Raw genomic sequence first — 17089 nt, forward strand, 5'->3', positions numbered from 1 at the left:
CGTCGGTGTCGTGTTTGTCGTCATCGTGACGTCCGTGTCATCGATATAACCTCCACTCCGGTGCACTGACGCCAGTTTTTTTCTTTCCATGCCAGCCAGCGCAGATCCATCGAAGAAAACTGACAGACTTTTTTAAACTTTTTGTCGACTCCTTTTGGTGTGCTAGGGATGTCTTGTAAGAAGACCTTGGGGTTCAAGCCATGCGGAGCCTGTCACCACGCTATGTCGGTCATGGACCTCCACTTAGTGTGTCTCTGTTGTCTGGAGCGCAACCATGACACAAAGTCGTGCTCTGATTGCCGGGCCATGGCGCCAAACACTTTAAGGGAGTGGTCCCTAAAGCTGATCATGGCCCGGCGTCCAGCACCACGGAGGTTGCCTCGCCGATACCGATCCGTCATAGTGCCTCTAGTGCGCCCATAAAACTCTTCTAAATGTATGTTCCAGATATCACAAACTCGCTCAGAGCTCTCTGGGTGCCATGTTGTGAGGCCTTCATTCTGACTGTCCTTGAGGCTTTGGCGCTATTTACCACAAAGGTGAACAAGCATTTACAATGCAACGGTCTCGGCATTGTTAAAGTTAGAGCTATTGGCATTGCTCATGACAATGCCGTTTCTTTAAATGTTTTAAAAACAAAAACATAAACAAAAATAATGTCATGAGCAATGCCAATAGCTCTAATTTTACCAATGCCGAGACCATTGCATTGTAAATGCTTGTTATATAGCGCGATATTGACCCGAATCCAATCAGGTATTGGAGCGCTTTACACAAGCACCCGTTGCGTTACATGAGGACAAACATTCATTGTTTTGTTAGGCACGGGGAGATTAAGTGATTTGCCCAGAATCACAGGAGGTTCAGCGTCATTGCCGAGACTCGAACCCAGTTCCCCGGCCTAGCGCCCTAGCCGTTAGGCCAACTCCTGGTTACCTGCGTACTCGAAACAAGTTTGTGTTGAAATCTTAATTATGCAGCTGATTGTGGGTTATGTGACCAGTCACCAGTAAGGCAAATGTACATTTATGTGGTTTAGCACCAAGAAACCGTCTGCGTGCGCTTTATGGAGCATCGTAAACATAACATAACGTGGACAAAGCTGCGGCTGCAGAACTCCAGTGCCCTGGGTGAGTGCAGCTCACTGAAGCCTCCACTCCCACTGCTAACCCAGTGACGTCACTCGCGGCCCTGCTCCTACAGCCCCTACTACCCCGTATCAGCCTCTGCCACCCCCGGCCCCAGCCACACTCACCCCTTGTCTCCCCGAGGTGCGCATTGGACTATAAACGGGCTCAGCCTCAGAGGTTCCCCTCTCCGGTTCTATGATGACATTTTAATGTAAATATTCAGTAATATACGCACACCGATCTCTGTAAAGCGCTATAAAACCATGCTTTCCAGGCTCCTGTAAATACAAGCTTTGTAAGCACACCGATCTCCGCAAAGCGCTATGAAACCATGCTTCCCAGCCTCCTGTAAATACAAGCATTGGACTGATACACGGGCTCAGGAGTCCAACACTCCGGTTCTGAAATGAATTTATATTTTAAATATTTAGTAATAAAAGCACACCGATCTCCGTAAAGCACTATAAAGCCACGTTTTCTGGGCTCTTGTAAACACATGCATCGGACGGATACACGGGCTCAGGAGTTCAACACTCCGGTTCTGAAATGAAAATATATTTTAAATATTCAGTAATATACGAACACCGATCTCCGCAAAACGCTATAAAACCAGTTTCCAGGCTCCTGTAAATACAAGCATCGGGATACTTCTGAGATGAAATTCTAATGTATTATGTAAATATCCAAAATAAATCATAATTTCATTCTAGAACCAAAGCTCTGGACCCATCAACCCGTGTCTGTTTCCGAGGCGTGTGTTAGAAGAGCCGATTTTTTTTTATAGCGCCTTGCGGAGGTTGGCGCGCTTCTTTTTATGGAGTATTTCAATAATAGTTCAACCCCAGCCCCCAAGCGCTGGCCCCGTCGCCCGTGTGTATCCGAGCCTTGTGTTACTTTGGAAGTTGCTGTGCTTATATTATGGACTGTTTAAATTCTAGCTGGCCCCAGAAACGGAGCCTCGGACTCCCGGCTCTTATGTACACAAGAGCCGCAAAAACAGGACTCTTTTCAGCGCGGTTTTTGGTGTTCTGATGTTAATCAATTTATAAAATATAATTTCATATCATAACTGCAGCTTTTGACCTCTGCCCCGTATGTTTGTCAATGTCAAAGGCTTGTTTCTAAAGGAAACAAACAACATGGCTTTTAATAGCGCCTAGCGGAGGGCGGTGAACTTATAATGTTGAATATGTCTCATTTAACTAAATCCCCGATCCGCAGCTTCAGACCTCAGCTCCTCTGTAAGTGTCCGATGCTTGTGTATACAGAAACATACTTTTAAAGCGCTGCAGGGGGCTTGTAGGGGTGGGGGCGTTACACGTACAGTCAGCGTCTCTGAACCGTCGGAGTGAGGGGCACAGGGCGAGAGATTCGGGGACACAAAGAGCTGGAAGAAATGTCATATTTATAGCACGGGGACTCGGGGACTTGTTAAGCAATGTTCAGCCACGGAAGGGAATTGAGAGCAAGGCAGCATAGTTAAAACAAACAAGGGGCCCCACCTACCCGCACTAACGGACCCTGCGCCGGCTTTATCGAAGAAATTAAAGGATCCGCCGATAAAGAGAGCGGAATGGGTAACGGAGGCGCCAGAAAAATGAAAGGCCAACCTGGAGAGGAGAAGATGTGATATCAGCGAGGGGGGAGAGAGAACAAGATATGTGCCGAACACGGGAGCCAAGAGCAGGGGGAGAGGACGCCATTAAAACCACTGCCTTTCTCCGAGGCGCAGTAGAAATGCCTTTGAGAAACGCAACGTCCTTTTCGGATTCGGGGGCGTGTTTGTCTTTTCTTTCCTCCAGCCATTGGCTGGAGGAGAGAATGAGACTTCTTGCAAAAAACACGCCCCCCGATCCGAAAAGGACGGGGCCTGATCGGAGTGACGGGACCTCTTCTCCAATGGCTGGCCAGCATTGAAGAGGCCAGCCAATGGAGAACAGGTGAGAAGAGGGGCGGGTGCAAGCCCCTCTTCTCAAAGACATTAAATCTCCGGACTTCCGGTCTGCCGACCGGATGGTCCCGAGACCTAAAAACGACACCTTAGGATTTAGAATTCACCAGGTCGGATAAAAGGCAACTATTTTGAGTTTGTCACTAAAATGGGATCTAGCGTGGATGTTGTTGCTTTATGCACAGATTTCCACATGTCCCCGCATCTGTCTTTTAAGATCCTGAAGCTTGCGTCTCCCGGCCTTCTAGCTAATCTGCTAGTTCCCTATGTCCCAACTCGCCAGCTGTGCTCCTTGGGACAGCACCTGGTTAGAGTCCCCCGAGTGAAGCGTCTTCGGGCCGGGGGACGATCCTTCCGCTGTTTAGCAGCCAAGCTATGGAACTCTCTGCCTTTTCAGATCCGTAGCCTTGATTTAACCAGGTTAGAGTCCCCCGAGTGAAGCGTCATTCGGGCCGGGGACGATCCTTCCGCTGTTTAGCAGCCAAGCTATGGAACTCTCTGCCTTTTCAGATCCGTAGCCTTGATTTAACCAGGTTAGAGTCGCCCGAGTGAAGCGTCTTCGGGCCGGGGGACGATCCTTTTGCTGTTTAGCAGCCAAGCTATGGAACTCTCTGCCTTTTCAGATCCGTAGCCTTGATTTAACCTGGTTAGAGTCCCCCGAGTGAAGCGTCTTCGGGCCGGGGGACGATCCTTCTGCTGTTTAGCAGCCAAGCTATGGAACTCTCTGCCTTTTCAGATCCGTAGCCTTGATTTAACCTGGTTAGAGTCCCCCGAGTGAAGCGTCTTCGGGCCGGGGGATGATCCTTCCGCTGTTTAGCAGCCAAGCTATGGAACTCTCTGCCTTTTCAGATCCGTAGCCTGGACCACCTGTTGGAGTTCAGGAAAGCTATTAAAACTTTTCTTTTCCCCTCTGCCTAGCCCTCTCCCGTTCCTTGCGCTTACCTGTTTTGTTTCTTAGCCCCTTGGTCTTTTCTGCTGCTGGCAGCGCCGGGACGCCTCTTTGCTGAGGCAGCTGTGCGCTATATAAACTCAGGTAACATAACATAACATCTACGTGGCTATTTTCGCCTGTTAAACGTCAGCAGTTCGCCTTGCAGAGATGTAAAGTAATCAAAACCCACAGGGTGTGAATTTAGATTTTTCACCTGTAATTGGGATCTCTGCCCAAGCACGGGATCCGCAATTGAAGGAATCATTCATAAACGAGGCCTATTTCCAAACCCTCATGTCACAGGGTACAGATGGATGGCAGCCAACCACATGTCTCCAGAGCACCAGGTACCGCCGTTCACGCGTAGTTGTGCAGGACCACTCACTGAGCAGCTCACGCTCGGCCCTAATATCTGCCACACCCTAGTGAGATATAATGTTGTCTCTCTCTACTCCATCGGCTACTCCTCCCCTCATGGTATAGCACCCAGATGTCTTCCTCGCCCACTCTGTAGTTGTAGCCCAACAGCTGGCAGGGCAGCATGACTGCCCCGGCATGGATGTGAGGATAATCCTCTCTCGGCCCTTCATTGGTCTAATCTGCAGAGCTCTGCTTGAAAGTCCTGTCAGAGTAATGCATGGCAGATGACGATGGCTGTGGGCCAGCGCCTCTTTCCTGAACATGCGCACATGGTCGGCACCCCACGTGGCTATGTATTGCTTCCACAGGGCATTTCACATGATAGCAACTCGTTTCTGTCTCTTCGAGCTCAGTTCTCCTCTAGATCGTGCTCTGAAACTCCCATAATCCTTCAGGGAAACTTTCTGTCATTGGCTCGAAGACTCTTTGTGCCTGGTTGGCCAGTCCTGGGTCCCCTCCCCTGGCTTTTGACCTTCCATGTCTCGCGAGGGCCCTAAGGGAACCGAGCAGCTCCTGCACGGGTGGTGGACGTCCCTGATACCCACGTTAGGCTTGGTAGGGAAGTAGCCCAGCGGGTGTACCTGGAGGTGGTGCCCTCGAGCTCTGCTCCTCTCATTGCCTGCTATCGTCTCCACTAACTGTCTCGAGAATCCATCCGTGCATCGCTCCCTCCCATGCACACTTGCTTTGATCATTGGATACCAGCAGCTCCTTGCCATTGGCCAGAAATATGTTACCTGCCTTCATTCATCTATCTTCTAGGCTTCAGAAAGATTTAAAACACACCCCCATTGTGCCAAAGGACATTAGCGGTGCACAGCACGGAAGGCCGATGGGAGAGTTACAGCAACCCAACGTCACGGGTGAGGTGTTCAACAGGGATGCTGCTGTGTCAGATTAACATTGAATGCAAAGGAGTAAACGGGATACACGGCACAGTTTCCACACTACACATCATACATCTTTTAATGGACGGGGTTAGTTCATTTCAAGTGCTGAATCATCTCAATTTCACTGTGTATTTTTTTTAATTTCCATACCAAACACCTTTTTTTTTATTACAACTTTTAGCAGGAGGAACGAACAAGAGGGAAGAACATCTTGAACAGCTAGTTACAGGTTGTATTCTCAGTCGTGGATGTTAAGATGTGTAGTTAAACTAACTAAAGGATATTTTATTAGATGACTCGAGTGTGTTTGTGGGAACAGAGTCGCATTATCCCCCTATTAAATTAGCATTTAGTGTTTGATATTTTTCAAACGTTTTAAATTCTCCATCTGGGTTGAGCATCCCTCACCCATCGCTCACTTTCTACTCTTGTGTTTTTATCTTAAAGGAGCTTCGGAAGACACAATCCGAAATTTACCTGAATTTGAACAAGGGCCAGAGAGTGGACATCTCAGGGCCAGGGTCCCCATCAGCTTAACAGGAGCCTGCATGCTGAGAGAATACCACTGCCATGAGGAGTGGATTGATGAACAATGCGCCTTGATCAGATCTCCAAAGGGCTTCCAGGCGCTGCCGAGCCATAGATGCTGCGCTCTCTCCATCTGCTCCCAGACAAGGCACACATCTTCTTCGATGCTGCTGCAGAACAAGACATCTCTTCCTCTCTCGCTTCCTTTTACATGCTTGTCCCTGCCGTATGTTGGCAGCTACAGTATCACCTTTGAGAGTCCCATATCTGTAATGGCTAAATTCCATATGATGTACACATTATAATGATCAGATTAGATGTTATCACAGCCAGTCTGAATAAACCCCCTCTTACTGCCCCCTAAGAAAAATATTGCACGGACTGATAGAAAAATCCACTCTGATCGCAGCCACAGGACCTGTTCAGGGCCATTTTATGTCATTGCATCCATTTAACCCCTTGAAACCAGGCTCTGCGTAAATAACTGTGTTTAGCACTAGTACAAATGGCAGCACAGCGTGGGATAAACCATATATCCAGGTGTCTAGAGTAATTTGCTATTTATCACCTCTGTTTAGGGAGAAGAGCCCATTTCCCAGCACATCTCTTTGTGTGGTACTTAGGGGTCGGGAGCATGGGCTGTGGCTACCCTAAGAGCCAGGTCATTGCACACTAGTCATGTGCTGGTGGTGCATTCAGAGCTCTCTCATAGTATGTGCTGGTGTAAGGTGGGGTGTTTGGTGGGCAGTGCTGTTGTAGACATCCAATCACATGCCTGGGTCTAGTAGCCCAGTGGATAAAAGCAAAGATCTGTGTTTAACCACGAGGTCACAGTCACAGTCCCAGCAGGTCCACTCTACCTCTCGCCCCTGTGAGGTCTCTCAAATGAGTACCCCTGCGTTGAATAACACCTCTACTGCCTACATCTTTCTCTAAGGCATCCCTACCTAAGCAAAATAATGAAAGGTTGCAGTGTATATGTGGCTTTCATTTTCATTTATTTCATTTTCATGTTCCAGTGGATTCTAGACTCCTGCCCTTACTTCCCTGTGAAAGAAGCATCTTTCTCCCTCCCTGGGTCGAAGAATAAACATCCTAAATGCAGCAGGAGTCCTTGAAAATGTCCCAATGCGGTACAACATAAATCGCATCATGCACAATAGCAGGTGAAGTTTGTTGTGCAATTTCCAGGGAACGAAGTCAATAATAATCCATAAACATAGTTATGTTACCACCCCAACATGCGTGCATATAAGTAAATGCACCCCAAGGCGAGATCCCATGAAATGTACTCATGAGTCCATACATAATAAAAATGTTCATGTTCTTTAGGCCTTCAAAGAATGGTCCACTTAAGCCAAAGATATGCACTGAAGTTTGTCCATCACCTGTAGGCTCTTTGGACTGGCTTTTTCCACAGCTGTTTTCACTGTTCCCCTAATGAGCCCTGTCAGCATGCAGATTAAAAACACTGTGTTTCCCCCACAATACTTACACAATTCGGGACATACATAGGCTCGGATTGTTATGCCACATTCTGCCTAAACACTCTGAATGTCAGACATCTCTCACATTGGAAACCCTACAGCTTCTTGGCATGTTATGCACTCAATGAATTGGTGGACGTTAGAAATTGGGTCACTGATTGACTGGGGTGTGAGCCCTGCTCAAACAGCAACCACAGTCCTATTCAGGGTCAGGCACAAACACACCCAAATTAACCTGTGCTCAACTTCCTGGTAGCTTGACACAGAGCAGCCTGGCTTAACTTAGAGGCAATGTGTAAAGTATTTGAGCAACACATCAAACAGGAAAACACTACAAAAAGATCCCACATCAGGGTAGAAAAGTAGAGCAGAACGTAAATAATAAAGCAAGACCAAAATGACAAAAATCCAATCAGTAGTACCGGAGTAATGAAGTTTTAAAGAATAAACTTCAATATAGCAACTAAAAGCTGAAAACTCCAACCGTGGTGTCTGGTCGCTCTGGACCCGGTCAAAGTCTAAAGTTCAGACTGACCCCAATGGAGAGTGAGTTGGATACATTGCCAGATTACTGGTTCTGCGTGGGGTTTTGAGTGAGGCAGGAAGAATGGCGCTCAAGCTGATTCACGGCAATTATGGGAAACAAGAAAAGTATTGCGGTGCTGCCAGGTCAGAGGAATCCCCAAATAACCCCTGTACACGTATGGGTATGGACCCACACTGAAACATTAGACAAAGTCCCGGGCACACGTTCAAAGTATAAATACACAAATATGTTTTTTTCTATTGGAGGTACAGTAAGTTGTGGTCGACACCAGTAGGTTCTTTATGATGAATTTCTTAATCCTTGGAATAAAATAGAGGAAAAACAACCAGCCGACACGTGTTTCGTCATCTGAGAATTCTCCCATGATTTTTCAGGGCTGTATGAGAAGATTCTGATCAAGCAATATCGCTGGACTGGTGATAATTCCAACTCGGTCTGAACGGGTGTAGTGAGAAAGATTCCAACAATTATAACGGTGGCAGTACAAAAGTGAAGGAGACGGGGAGGACGGGTGGGTCACAAACCCCATTTGTCGGATCCAAATGGATAGAACGTGCAGATACGTCCGTCTTGGGAGTCCTAATGCAATGGTGGTTCGTGGTTGACCTGGATCCAAACAGTGAGCGGGCGGGTGCGTCCGTCTCACGAGTTGTCCTGTGTCCGTGGTAGCAATGGAGTATGCGAAGGACCCATCTCGTCTTCCCGTTGCGGAACCGGAAGATGAGACGGGTACTTCGCATACTCCATTGCTACCACGCCCACTTAAAGGATAAAAAAATTCCTCATAAAGAACCTACTGGTGTTGACCACAACTTACTGTACCTCCAATAGGAAAAAACTATTGGGTATTTATACTTTGAACGTGTGCCTGGGACTTTGTCTAACATTGCCAGATTAGTCCAGCTGAAGTTTTATCCTAAGTTTTGTGCCAAGAGTTCTGTTCGCATGGGAGTGGCTTGAAAATAGCAAGGAGAGCGTCAAAGGCGGCAGTTGGCATGGTGCGAAGAGCAGCCTGGGAATTGCAGATGGGTGAGCTATAGCTTCACATTGGCAGTCTTCCGCGGGCTGTCGATGCTGTGCGAAGAGACTGGAAAGCAGCAGCTCATTCTAATTTTCAATGCAAGGGGTGCAGTTCCGGTGCAAATGGACCCGGTCGTGAAGAGCCCAAAAGCGTGAATTAAGAGCCCATTGAGGTTTCCAGGACCTGAAGGGCACCACTTGGGGGTCAGGAACTCGCTGAAAACTGGTCCAGGATCTGTTGGGGAGCCTTATATATCACTGAGGTTCAGATCAGGAGGCCAGCAAGCTAGCCCTTTCCGCCCCTATATGGTCCTAGGTTCAAGATGAAGTTGCAGGTCCAGTTCATTTTCCTCAGGCATGAGGGCAGCATGTCAGCACAGCAGGGCAGCAGTTCCTTTAGAACAGCAGTCCAGCAGTGTGGCAGTCCTTGTAGCAGCCACGTAGTCCATCTTCCAGGCAGAGTATCCACAGGTTCAGAAGGAATATATCTCTTTACAATGCATGCTTTAGATCGCATACCATTACAACGCGGTCTTTACAACGACCACGTTGGTACAACGCAAACCATTACATCGCAAGTCATTACGACTTGCTGGTGGGGGTGCGCTGGACTTAGGAATAGTATAACTTACTATTCCGTCTCCAGTTTGTGCAACAGTAGGGAAGGTGTTTGATTGTAAATCCAACACCTTCTGACCCCTACAGCAAGTCATTGTAACGACTTGCGATGTAATGGTTCGTGTTGTAACAATGCAATCATTGTAACGACCACGTTGTAATGAGGCATGCGATCTAAAGCATGCATTGTAAACACTGTTTCCCATTCAGAAGTGTACTCAAGTCGTGGTGTCTGAGTTCCTTCTTTTATACACAGTTGTGCCTTTGAAGTGGGGCCTCTGAAGTGCACAGATGCCCTGGCTCCCCTGTCCTGGTTCCAGACTAACTGAGGGGTATACAGCCCTTTGTGTGAAGACAGGACACAGTCTATTGAGGTGTAAGTGAGGCTGGGCCCAGCTCCTCCCTCCAATCCTGCCAGTGATGGCCTACTGACACCTAAGCTCCCATTGTGTGTGGCTGTCTAGGAGGAATAAAGAAAGCCCAACTGCCAACTACACCCAATGGCTAAGGCAACAATAAAATAGTGGCTTTTTCAGCATAGTCATTTAAAATCTGACTTCACCATAAATTGGTATTTTAAATTAGGATTCCAGAGACACCTAACATTAAACAGATATCGCTTCACATTTGCACATTACATTCAGAAAATGTAATAAAGCAAATCCAATGTTATCCTATGGGAGAGAGAGGCCTTGCAGTAGTAAAAACAAATGTAAGAGTATTTCACTACTAGGACATGTAAACCTGAAAAGTAGATGTCCAGCTTTTTACGTACACTGCACCCTGCGCTTGGGGGTGTCTAGGGCCTACCTATGTATTAAAAGGAAGGTTTGGCACTGGCTAGGTCAACATGGCAGGTTAAACTGCGCATGCAGGATCTGCAATGGTGGATCTGAGATATGTTTAAAGGGCGACTTAAGTGGGTGGCATAACCAGTGCTGCAGGCCCACTAGTAGCATTTCATTTACATGCTTTGTGTACATCTAGTACCACTTTACTAGCAATAAATATGACAATTGGGGATGGCCAAAATCACCTTGTTTAGAGGAGAGAGCACAAGCACTTTAGCACTGTCCTAAGGCCAACAAAAACAAATGCAGCAAAACTAGGAGGTAGGCAAACAAGTTGTGGGGTGACCCTGCAGAAAGGGCCAGGCCCAACAGTAGATGAAGGAGAGGATCCTGACAAAAAGATGAGTCATGAAATACTTTGCTACCATGACATTGGCATGGCAATTGCTATTTGCAACCACACCTCTATAGTCACAACTTGCGGAAACCTCGTAGCAGCCTCAGAACAGGGTATGCAGCTTTACTAAAACAGATGCAGATGTTTTTCTTGCCGAAAATCTGTGGCTCTATGCTCCTGAAAGCACAGATTGTCCGCAAGAAAAAAAACGTGCAACAGAGCTTTCTCTGGCATCGTACCGAAAATCTGAAATTCTCTGCTGAAGGAAATCCATCTGGTTCACTCTACCGCCTCCTTCAAATCAGAAGTGAAATCATTCCTGATGTCTAAATGGTTAGACTAAAAGCCGTCTCCACACTAGTTTTCGACTGAACTTTCTTGATGCACTCTTATTTTGTTGATCACGACCTCCCCCGTCTGGTCGCCTAAAGAGATCGTGCTCCTAGATTTGATACTCTTCTATGTTTATATTTTATGTCATAAATGCACTTTATTCCTGTCTTTTACCGATGTATCCTCCCCCCTATAAAGCACTCTGATACCCTCACGGGTCCTGTTTGTGATATATAAAACTTTATAAATAAGAAGCGCAAGCACTGTGCATGGACAGTACATCTCCCCACTAAGTACAGCATTGGATACAGGCAAAGGCAACCACAAACATGAGGAAATCTGCAGTATTTACAGGGAGCTGCAGCTGCCCAAGAGAAGACTACACTGCACCAAGGGATGGATGCATTGCAGTAGAAGAGTCAATATAAGCATGCTTCCAAATAACATAAAATGTGTATTTGTAAAGCGCACGTTCACCCCTAACGGGGTAGCTTGGCACTGAATAACAGATGTTTATTGTTACCCACCTCAATGGTGCTCATTTTATTGACCTCAGATGGATGAAAGGCTGAGTGGACCCACCGGGATTTGTACCTGTGACCATGAGGTCGAACACAGGCCCCTGAATGGATGCATTAGTCCACTGAGGCACCAGACCAGGCTTCTACTATGTTTTTACCATGGGTTGGCAGAACTCCTGCTTTTACTAAGGCCTAGTGTCAGGGAGTGGGAAACCTTCCAACCCTGGGTCTGTGCCACCCTAAAGGCACACACAGGAGCTTAAACGTAAAGTGAGGCAAGTACAGGTGATCTTCCCTACAGCCAGGCACACAGTGAGCTATTTGACTCTCTTCTTAAGTCCCATTTCCTCCTTTCATCACTTCTACCCTCTCTGCCCCTGCTACTTTACAACCACTATATAAGTCTTTTGTATTTTGAACATTGTTTTTGATGAAGCCTGGACACCTACCATGTCTTAATGGCCCATGTCTCAAAAGTCCAGCTATGGTCAGAAAAAGTAATTCTTATGTTGATGCTCAGTAATGGCACATTTGAAGGCTCTCACCTGAAGTAATCTGCTTTCCACTTTTCTTTAGTTCTTAGAATAAATGTCTGTATGTGGTATTTGTATAGCCACCAAAAGGCAGTCGGGCACTGTATAGGCAAGCATATAGTCAATGAGTGACAATCAATCAATCAATCAATCAATCAATCAATCAAGCATTTGTATAGCGCGCTACTCACCCGGAGGGTCTCAAGGCGCTTGGGGGAGGGGGGTCCGCTACTGCTCGAACAGCCAGGTCTTGAGTTGCTTCCTGAAGGAGAGGACAGAACAGGTAACTGACTTCTGGGAGAAGAAGTATATTGTTAATGCACCATGGTGGGTTCACCTATTTCCAAAAGTGTAGCAGTGTTGGGATTGTCTAGATGGATACAGGGTTATTATTCCAGGTCATGGGTGCATAGATAGAACAGCCCTACCGCCTTGTTATTTTATTTTTCATACTTCTAAGTCTCTCGTGTGATGTATTGACAATGGGTGTGCCGAGACCCACCAGAGGGGGTGAGTTTGTCTGCAAGGTGAATGGAGGTACTAGTTTTGATGGCTTTTTAAATGAGGCTTTTGGTTTTGAAGATGTGTGAGCCGTCAAGTGGAATCTGTGGAGTTCCAGGAAGTTTTGTGTGATGTTGTTATATTCATTCAGGCCCTGAATGAGAAGTGCTATGGTTTATGCCCTTTATGGGGGAGGGGGCAGTGTGGAGTCCGGGAGGCCCTGGAAAAAGACGTTACCACCACCCAGATGCAAGAGAGAGAGATGGTACCAGGCTGTCTTTGTTTTTTGGCCATGTTTTCTTTGAGGGTGAAGTTGGTTTCCAAGGCCAATCTAAGTGACTTAGCATTTGGTTAAAATTGGGGATTAAATCTGTCAAGGTTCATGTCAGTGAGCCTGGTTTGAAACTATTTATTGCTTGTTGCTATGGATAAATAGAAGGAGATCTGTCTCAGTGAATGTTGAGCTTCAAGTGGGCCTTCGACATCCAGGTCTGGATGAGCTGCAAACAGTATTTAAGGTGTTGAATGTCTGGAGTGGAGGGGACACTCAACTAGAGTTGTTTATCAACTGGCTTATTGGTGAATGTTGCTCAATTAATATAACCTCCTGGGGCTCCATGTAGAGATTGGGCACAGTATGAAACACTGGGGAACTCCATAGACAGCAGAGATATTTTGGGATCTACAGGTGCCTACGTAAATGATCTTTTGTAGTATTCTGTGTGCCAATCCCCTGTATGTGTGCCTTGAGGTATGTATCTATGTATACATTAATGTATGTAGTGTTTTGTTTGTGTGAACCTAGCCAAAAGGCAGCGGAGTGCTATGCATAGTCATAGACAAGCATAAAGTCAACAAGTAAGTGCAGCTAGGGTGAGGATGGTTAATGAATTGTGATTTAGTGGTCTTTAAAGACGTGAGAATTCAATTCTTTCACAAATTGGAGCAATTTTGGGGCGGTCCTGAGGTGTCTGGAATCCTGAGAGTAAGTGATATAATAGAATGTTGGTGTGTGGTCTGGAGTGTAAGCTAGAAGAGAGCGATAGTTGTAAGTAGGCTGGAATTCTAACAGGACGTACCTTTTGTTGCTGTAACCTATTCCCTAACATTAATTAAATAACTTATCTCCTACCTAAGTGGCTCCATTCTCTTGTATGAGGACCCTGCCCTCTAACTACTGCATTTGGTGTTGGTTGGTAGGTAGGAGGAGAGGTGAAGGACATTGCCAATGAATACCATGTGAGACTCCAGGATGTGAATGAGGGTGGGATGATCAATAGTGCTAAAGGTAGTTGATAGTTCCAGCAATATCAGGAGGCAGGGGTTATTTTCATCTGTGGTCAGAGGGGCGTTGCCTATAATGTTTATGATAATGGTCTCCTGACTGCAATGAGATCTGGAGCCAGATTGGTAGTCGTGCAGGGGATGGTCAGCACTGACGTGGCCTTGTAGTTAAGCATGGAATGCTTTGTTGACTATTTTGCCAATGTAGGGAATGTGAGTGAAGAACTGGTTGTTGGCAAGATCATCAGGGTCTAGTGTCTCTTTAGGAGTGGGAGGATTAGACCTGTCTCAAGAGCTTTTGGGAAGATGTCTTGAGTGTTGACCATGATGATTAAGAGTGAGAGAGCTTTGAGGAAGGACCAGGGTACCACATCATCTTCACAGGAAATGGCTTTGAGGGAGTTGAGTATGTTGGCAAGATCTGTGATAGAGAGGGCTTTGAAGGATGACCATTGTGGGATTCCATTAGAAGATTTGGAATAAGAGGAAAAGCAGGCTTGGTATTGTGAATGTGCTGTTGGTTATTTTTTATTTTTGCACTGTGGAAGAAATTGGTGGAATTACACTTTTCTGTGGAGTGTAGTATAGAAGGGTCAGGCAAGGGGTTGTTGCAGCATTATGCTCCTGTTGGTGGTGGCTTCATTAATGGTGTATTTTGCTTTGACTGATGTGATGAACTGTGTGCATGTTGAGCAGAGGGACTTCAGTATCATGGTGTTATCAGGAGGTCTGTTTTTTTCTCCATATTTGTACCTATCTTTGGATGGAGATTTTATGGTCAGTGAGGTCTTTGGTTTAAGAGGTGCCAAAGTTGTTGGCTTGCCTTTTTCATGTTTTAGTTAGAAGGTGGATGTTTGTTTTCCAAAAAAGGGTTGAAGTCATTTAGAAGGGTGTTGGTGTCAGGATGTGGAGTTGACAGGGCAACATCATCTTCATAGACAGTAGCTCTGAGAGTGTTATGTTGTGTATTTGTATGGTGCGCTGTCACCCTGGAGAGAATCCTGGTGCTGAACTTGTGTGACACGATCCTCGCCTGGGAAGACGGGGGGACCCGGGATTTCAGTTTCTTTTGCAATGCAAGAATTGAACCAAAGGCTTTGATGTGTTGTTCCAGGCTTTAGAGGCAACGTCGGACAAGGTCTAACCACCTGATCTGGTCCTGCGTATGTGTGCAAGAAGTAGTCTGGCCGAGCTAGGGTGACTGGTTTCTGAAGATGATGTGGCTATTGGTTAATCCAGGCTAGAGTTGTGTAGTGCTTTGTAGGAGTGTATGAAGAATTTAAACTGTGCTTGTTTGTGTGTTGGGTGCCAGAATAGTTCCTTGAGGTGTGGTTTGATGTGCGTGGTGCGTGGAAGGTTATGTATGATTCTTGCAGGTGAGTTTTAGATGGTGAGTTGTTTGCTGATCCTGGCATTGAGAGTGTTCTTATAGTCCAATTTGCTAGTGATGATGGCATGGGTAAAGGTTTCGTGTATGCTGGTCGGAAGGGATTTGAAGAATTTCCTCAGTATCTTCGGGGTGAAAAAACATGAGGCTGTCATGGCGTTAACTTGGGCAGTCATGCTGAGCTTCCTGTTGATGATGATCTCAAGGTTTTTGGCATTGTAGGTGGGTCTGTGGGCTGATCCTAGCTCAACTGGCCACCAGATGAAGTCCCCATGGCAATGGGTTCTTTCTAAAGATCTTGACATCTGTCTTGTTGGTGTTGAGTTAGATGCAGTCTGTCCTAATCCTTTCACTGACTTCGGTCATGCAGGCTGTGAACTTGTTCAGGTTGTTGGAGGAATTGTTTGAAAGGGAGTATGAGCTGAATGTCAACAACTTAGGAGAAGACGTCGATGTTGTGGGAGTGGATGATACTAGGAAGAGGGATTATGTATACTTTGAACGATGGTCTGGCTGAGTGAGGATCCTTGCGAAAATCCAATGACAAGGTTGTGGCTGTCTGATGTATCCAGGCAGATCCAGTGGAGAACGAGTCCTTTGATACCAATCTCATGTAGGCATTGGATGAGAATAGGGTGTGATACCATGTCTAAAGCCTCAGAAAGGGCAAAAGGATACGGGTTGATGTGTTTCCTCTGCCCATGATCATACGGATGTCATTTGAGGTGGCAATGAGGCTGTTTCCTGTTGCTGTATTTGGGTCTGAATCCAGAATGTGTGATAACCAGAAATTAGTTTGGATTCAGAATGTTAGTGAGGCTTTTGTTTACTCACAAGCTGTAGGTAGTTGAGATTTCAGGTAAATATCGATAGCAGATACTACTTTTGGCTGGCCATTTGGTACCCCATAGCATTGCCCTTGCTACATCTGGATACATGTGTATTGAAAGAAGTGTAAGCAAATGAAATTACACAGGGGTATAATAGCTTGTTAACCTTCCAGTAGTTTTTAGTACTTGCCTGCCTTCTCACACCTTAGCAGCATATGTGTGTGCTGAGAAGTGAGGGATGGGAAAAGGAGTGAGTCTGTGATATCCATGGCTAGACTCAGTAAGTCTTTAGTGGACAAGGGTGCTGAATGTTTTGGTTTCACTTGCATATATTAATTGGGCCGTGATATTTCACATAGATTGTCAAAAAAGTGTTGACGTCATTTAGCAGGGTGTTGGCTATGCAAGAGATGACTTCAAGCGTTAGGAGAAATCTTTGAGGGATCTGAAGATACAGTCTTTTCCTTTGGGTTGATCACCGTTTGTTGGTAGGATGCTGAGATAGAAATGATGAGGTGGTCATTTTGATCTAGGATTATGGGTGGTTTGCTTTGTACTGTTGTTGGTGTTGAGAAGATGGGGTTGAGCATGTGGCCTTTGGAATGTGTTGGTTGGGTCACATGCTGCACTGCACTGAGGACCTGATTCACAAAGGTAAACTTACACTAATTGTGTTGATGATCCTGCGAAGGGTGTCTCTTTTTTTGTTTAATAAACAGTGACATCACTTCATTGGTGCTGGCCTCATGTCCATATAAAGAAAACAGCCAAAAGACAGCATCCAATACCACCAGGAGCATACATTTTGGAGCATGTATTAATCAAGAAAAGAGGGAGAAAGCTAAAATATGATAATTTTTGTCTTAAAAAATCAAGAGGGTCCCAGCTAAATTAGGGGATTTGGCATGTATGCCGGAGCCCTGTGCACGTTAGAGCCATGCATAAATAAATCAAAGAATTCTGTCATCAGCACACAAAAGCAAAACGTTT

At 46.0% G+C, this 17089-nt stretch overlaps 1 protein-coding gene across 2 annotated transcripts in view; it reads left to right on the plus strand.

The window, feature by feature from the left end:
- Positions 1 to 13729, plus strand: part of LOC146808977 (sialic acid-binding Ig-like lectin 14) — a 305142-nt gene extending 291413 nt beyond the window's left edge. For both annotated transcript variants that reach the window (XM_085615775.1, XM_085615776.1), the window contains one exon: positions 5770 to 13729. In XM_085615775.1, coding sequence (XP_085471901.1) covers positions 5770 to 5859 — 90 coding nt within the window. In that variant the 3' untranslated portion in view covers positions 5860 to 13729. The remainder of the gene's footprint in view (positions 1 to 5769) is intronic.
- Positions 13730 to 17089: the final 3360 nt, after the last annotated feature.

Source organism: Triturus cristatus, chromosome 7 (assembly GCF_964204655.1).
Source record: "Triturus cristatus chromosome 7, aTriCri1.1, whole genome shotgun sequence".
Taxonomy (NCBI): Eukaryota; Metazoa; Chordata; class Amphibia; order Caudata; family Salamandridae; genus Triturus; species Triturus cristatus.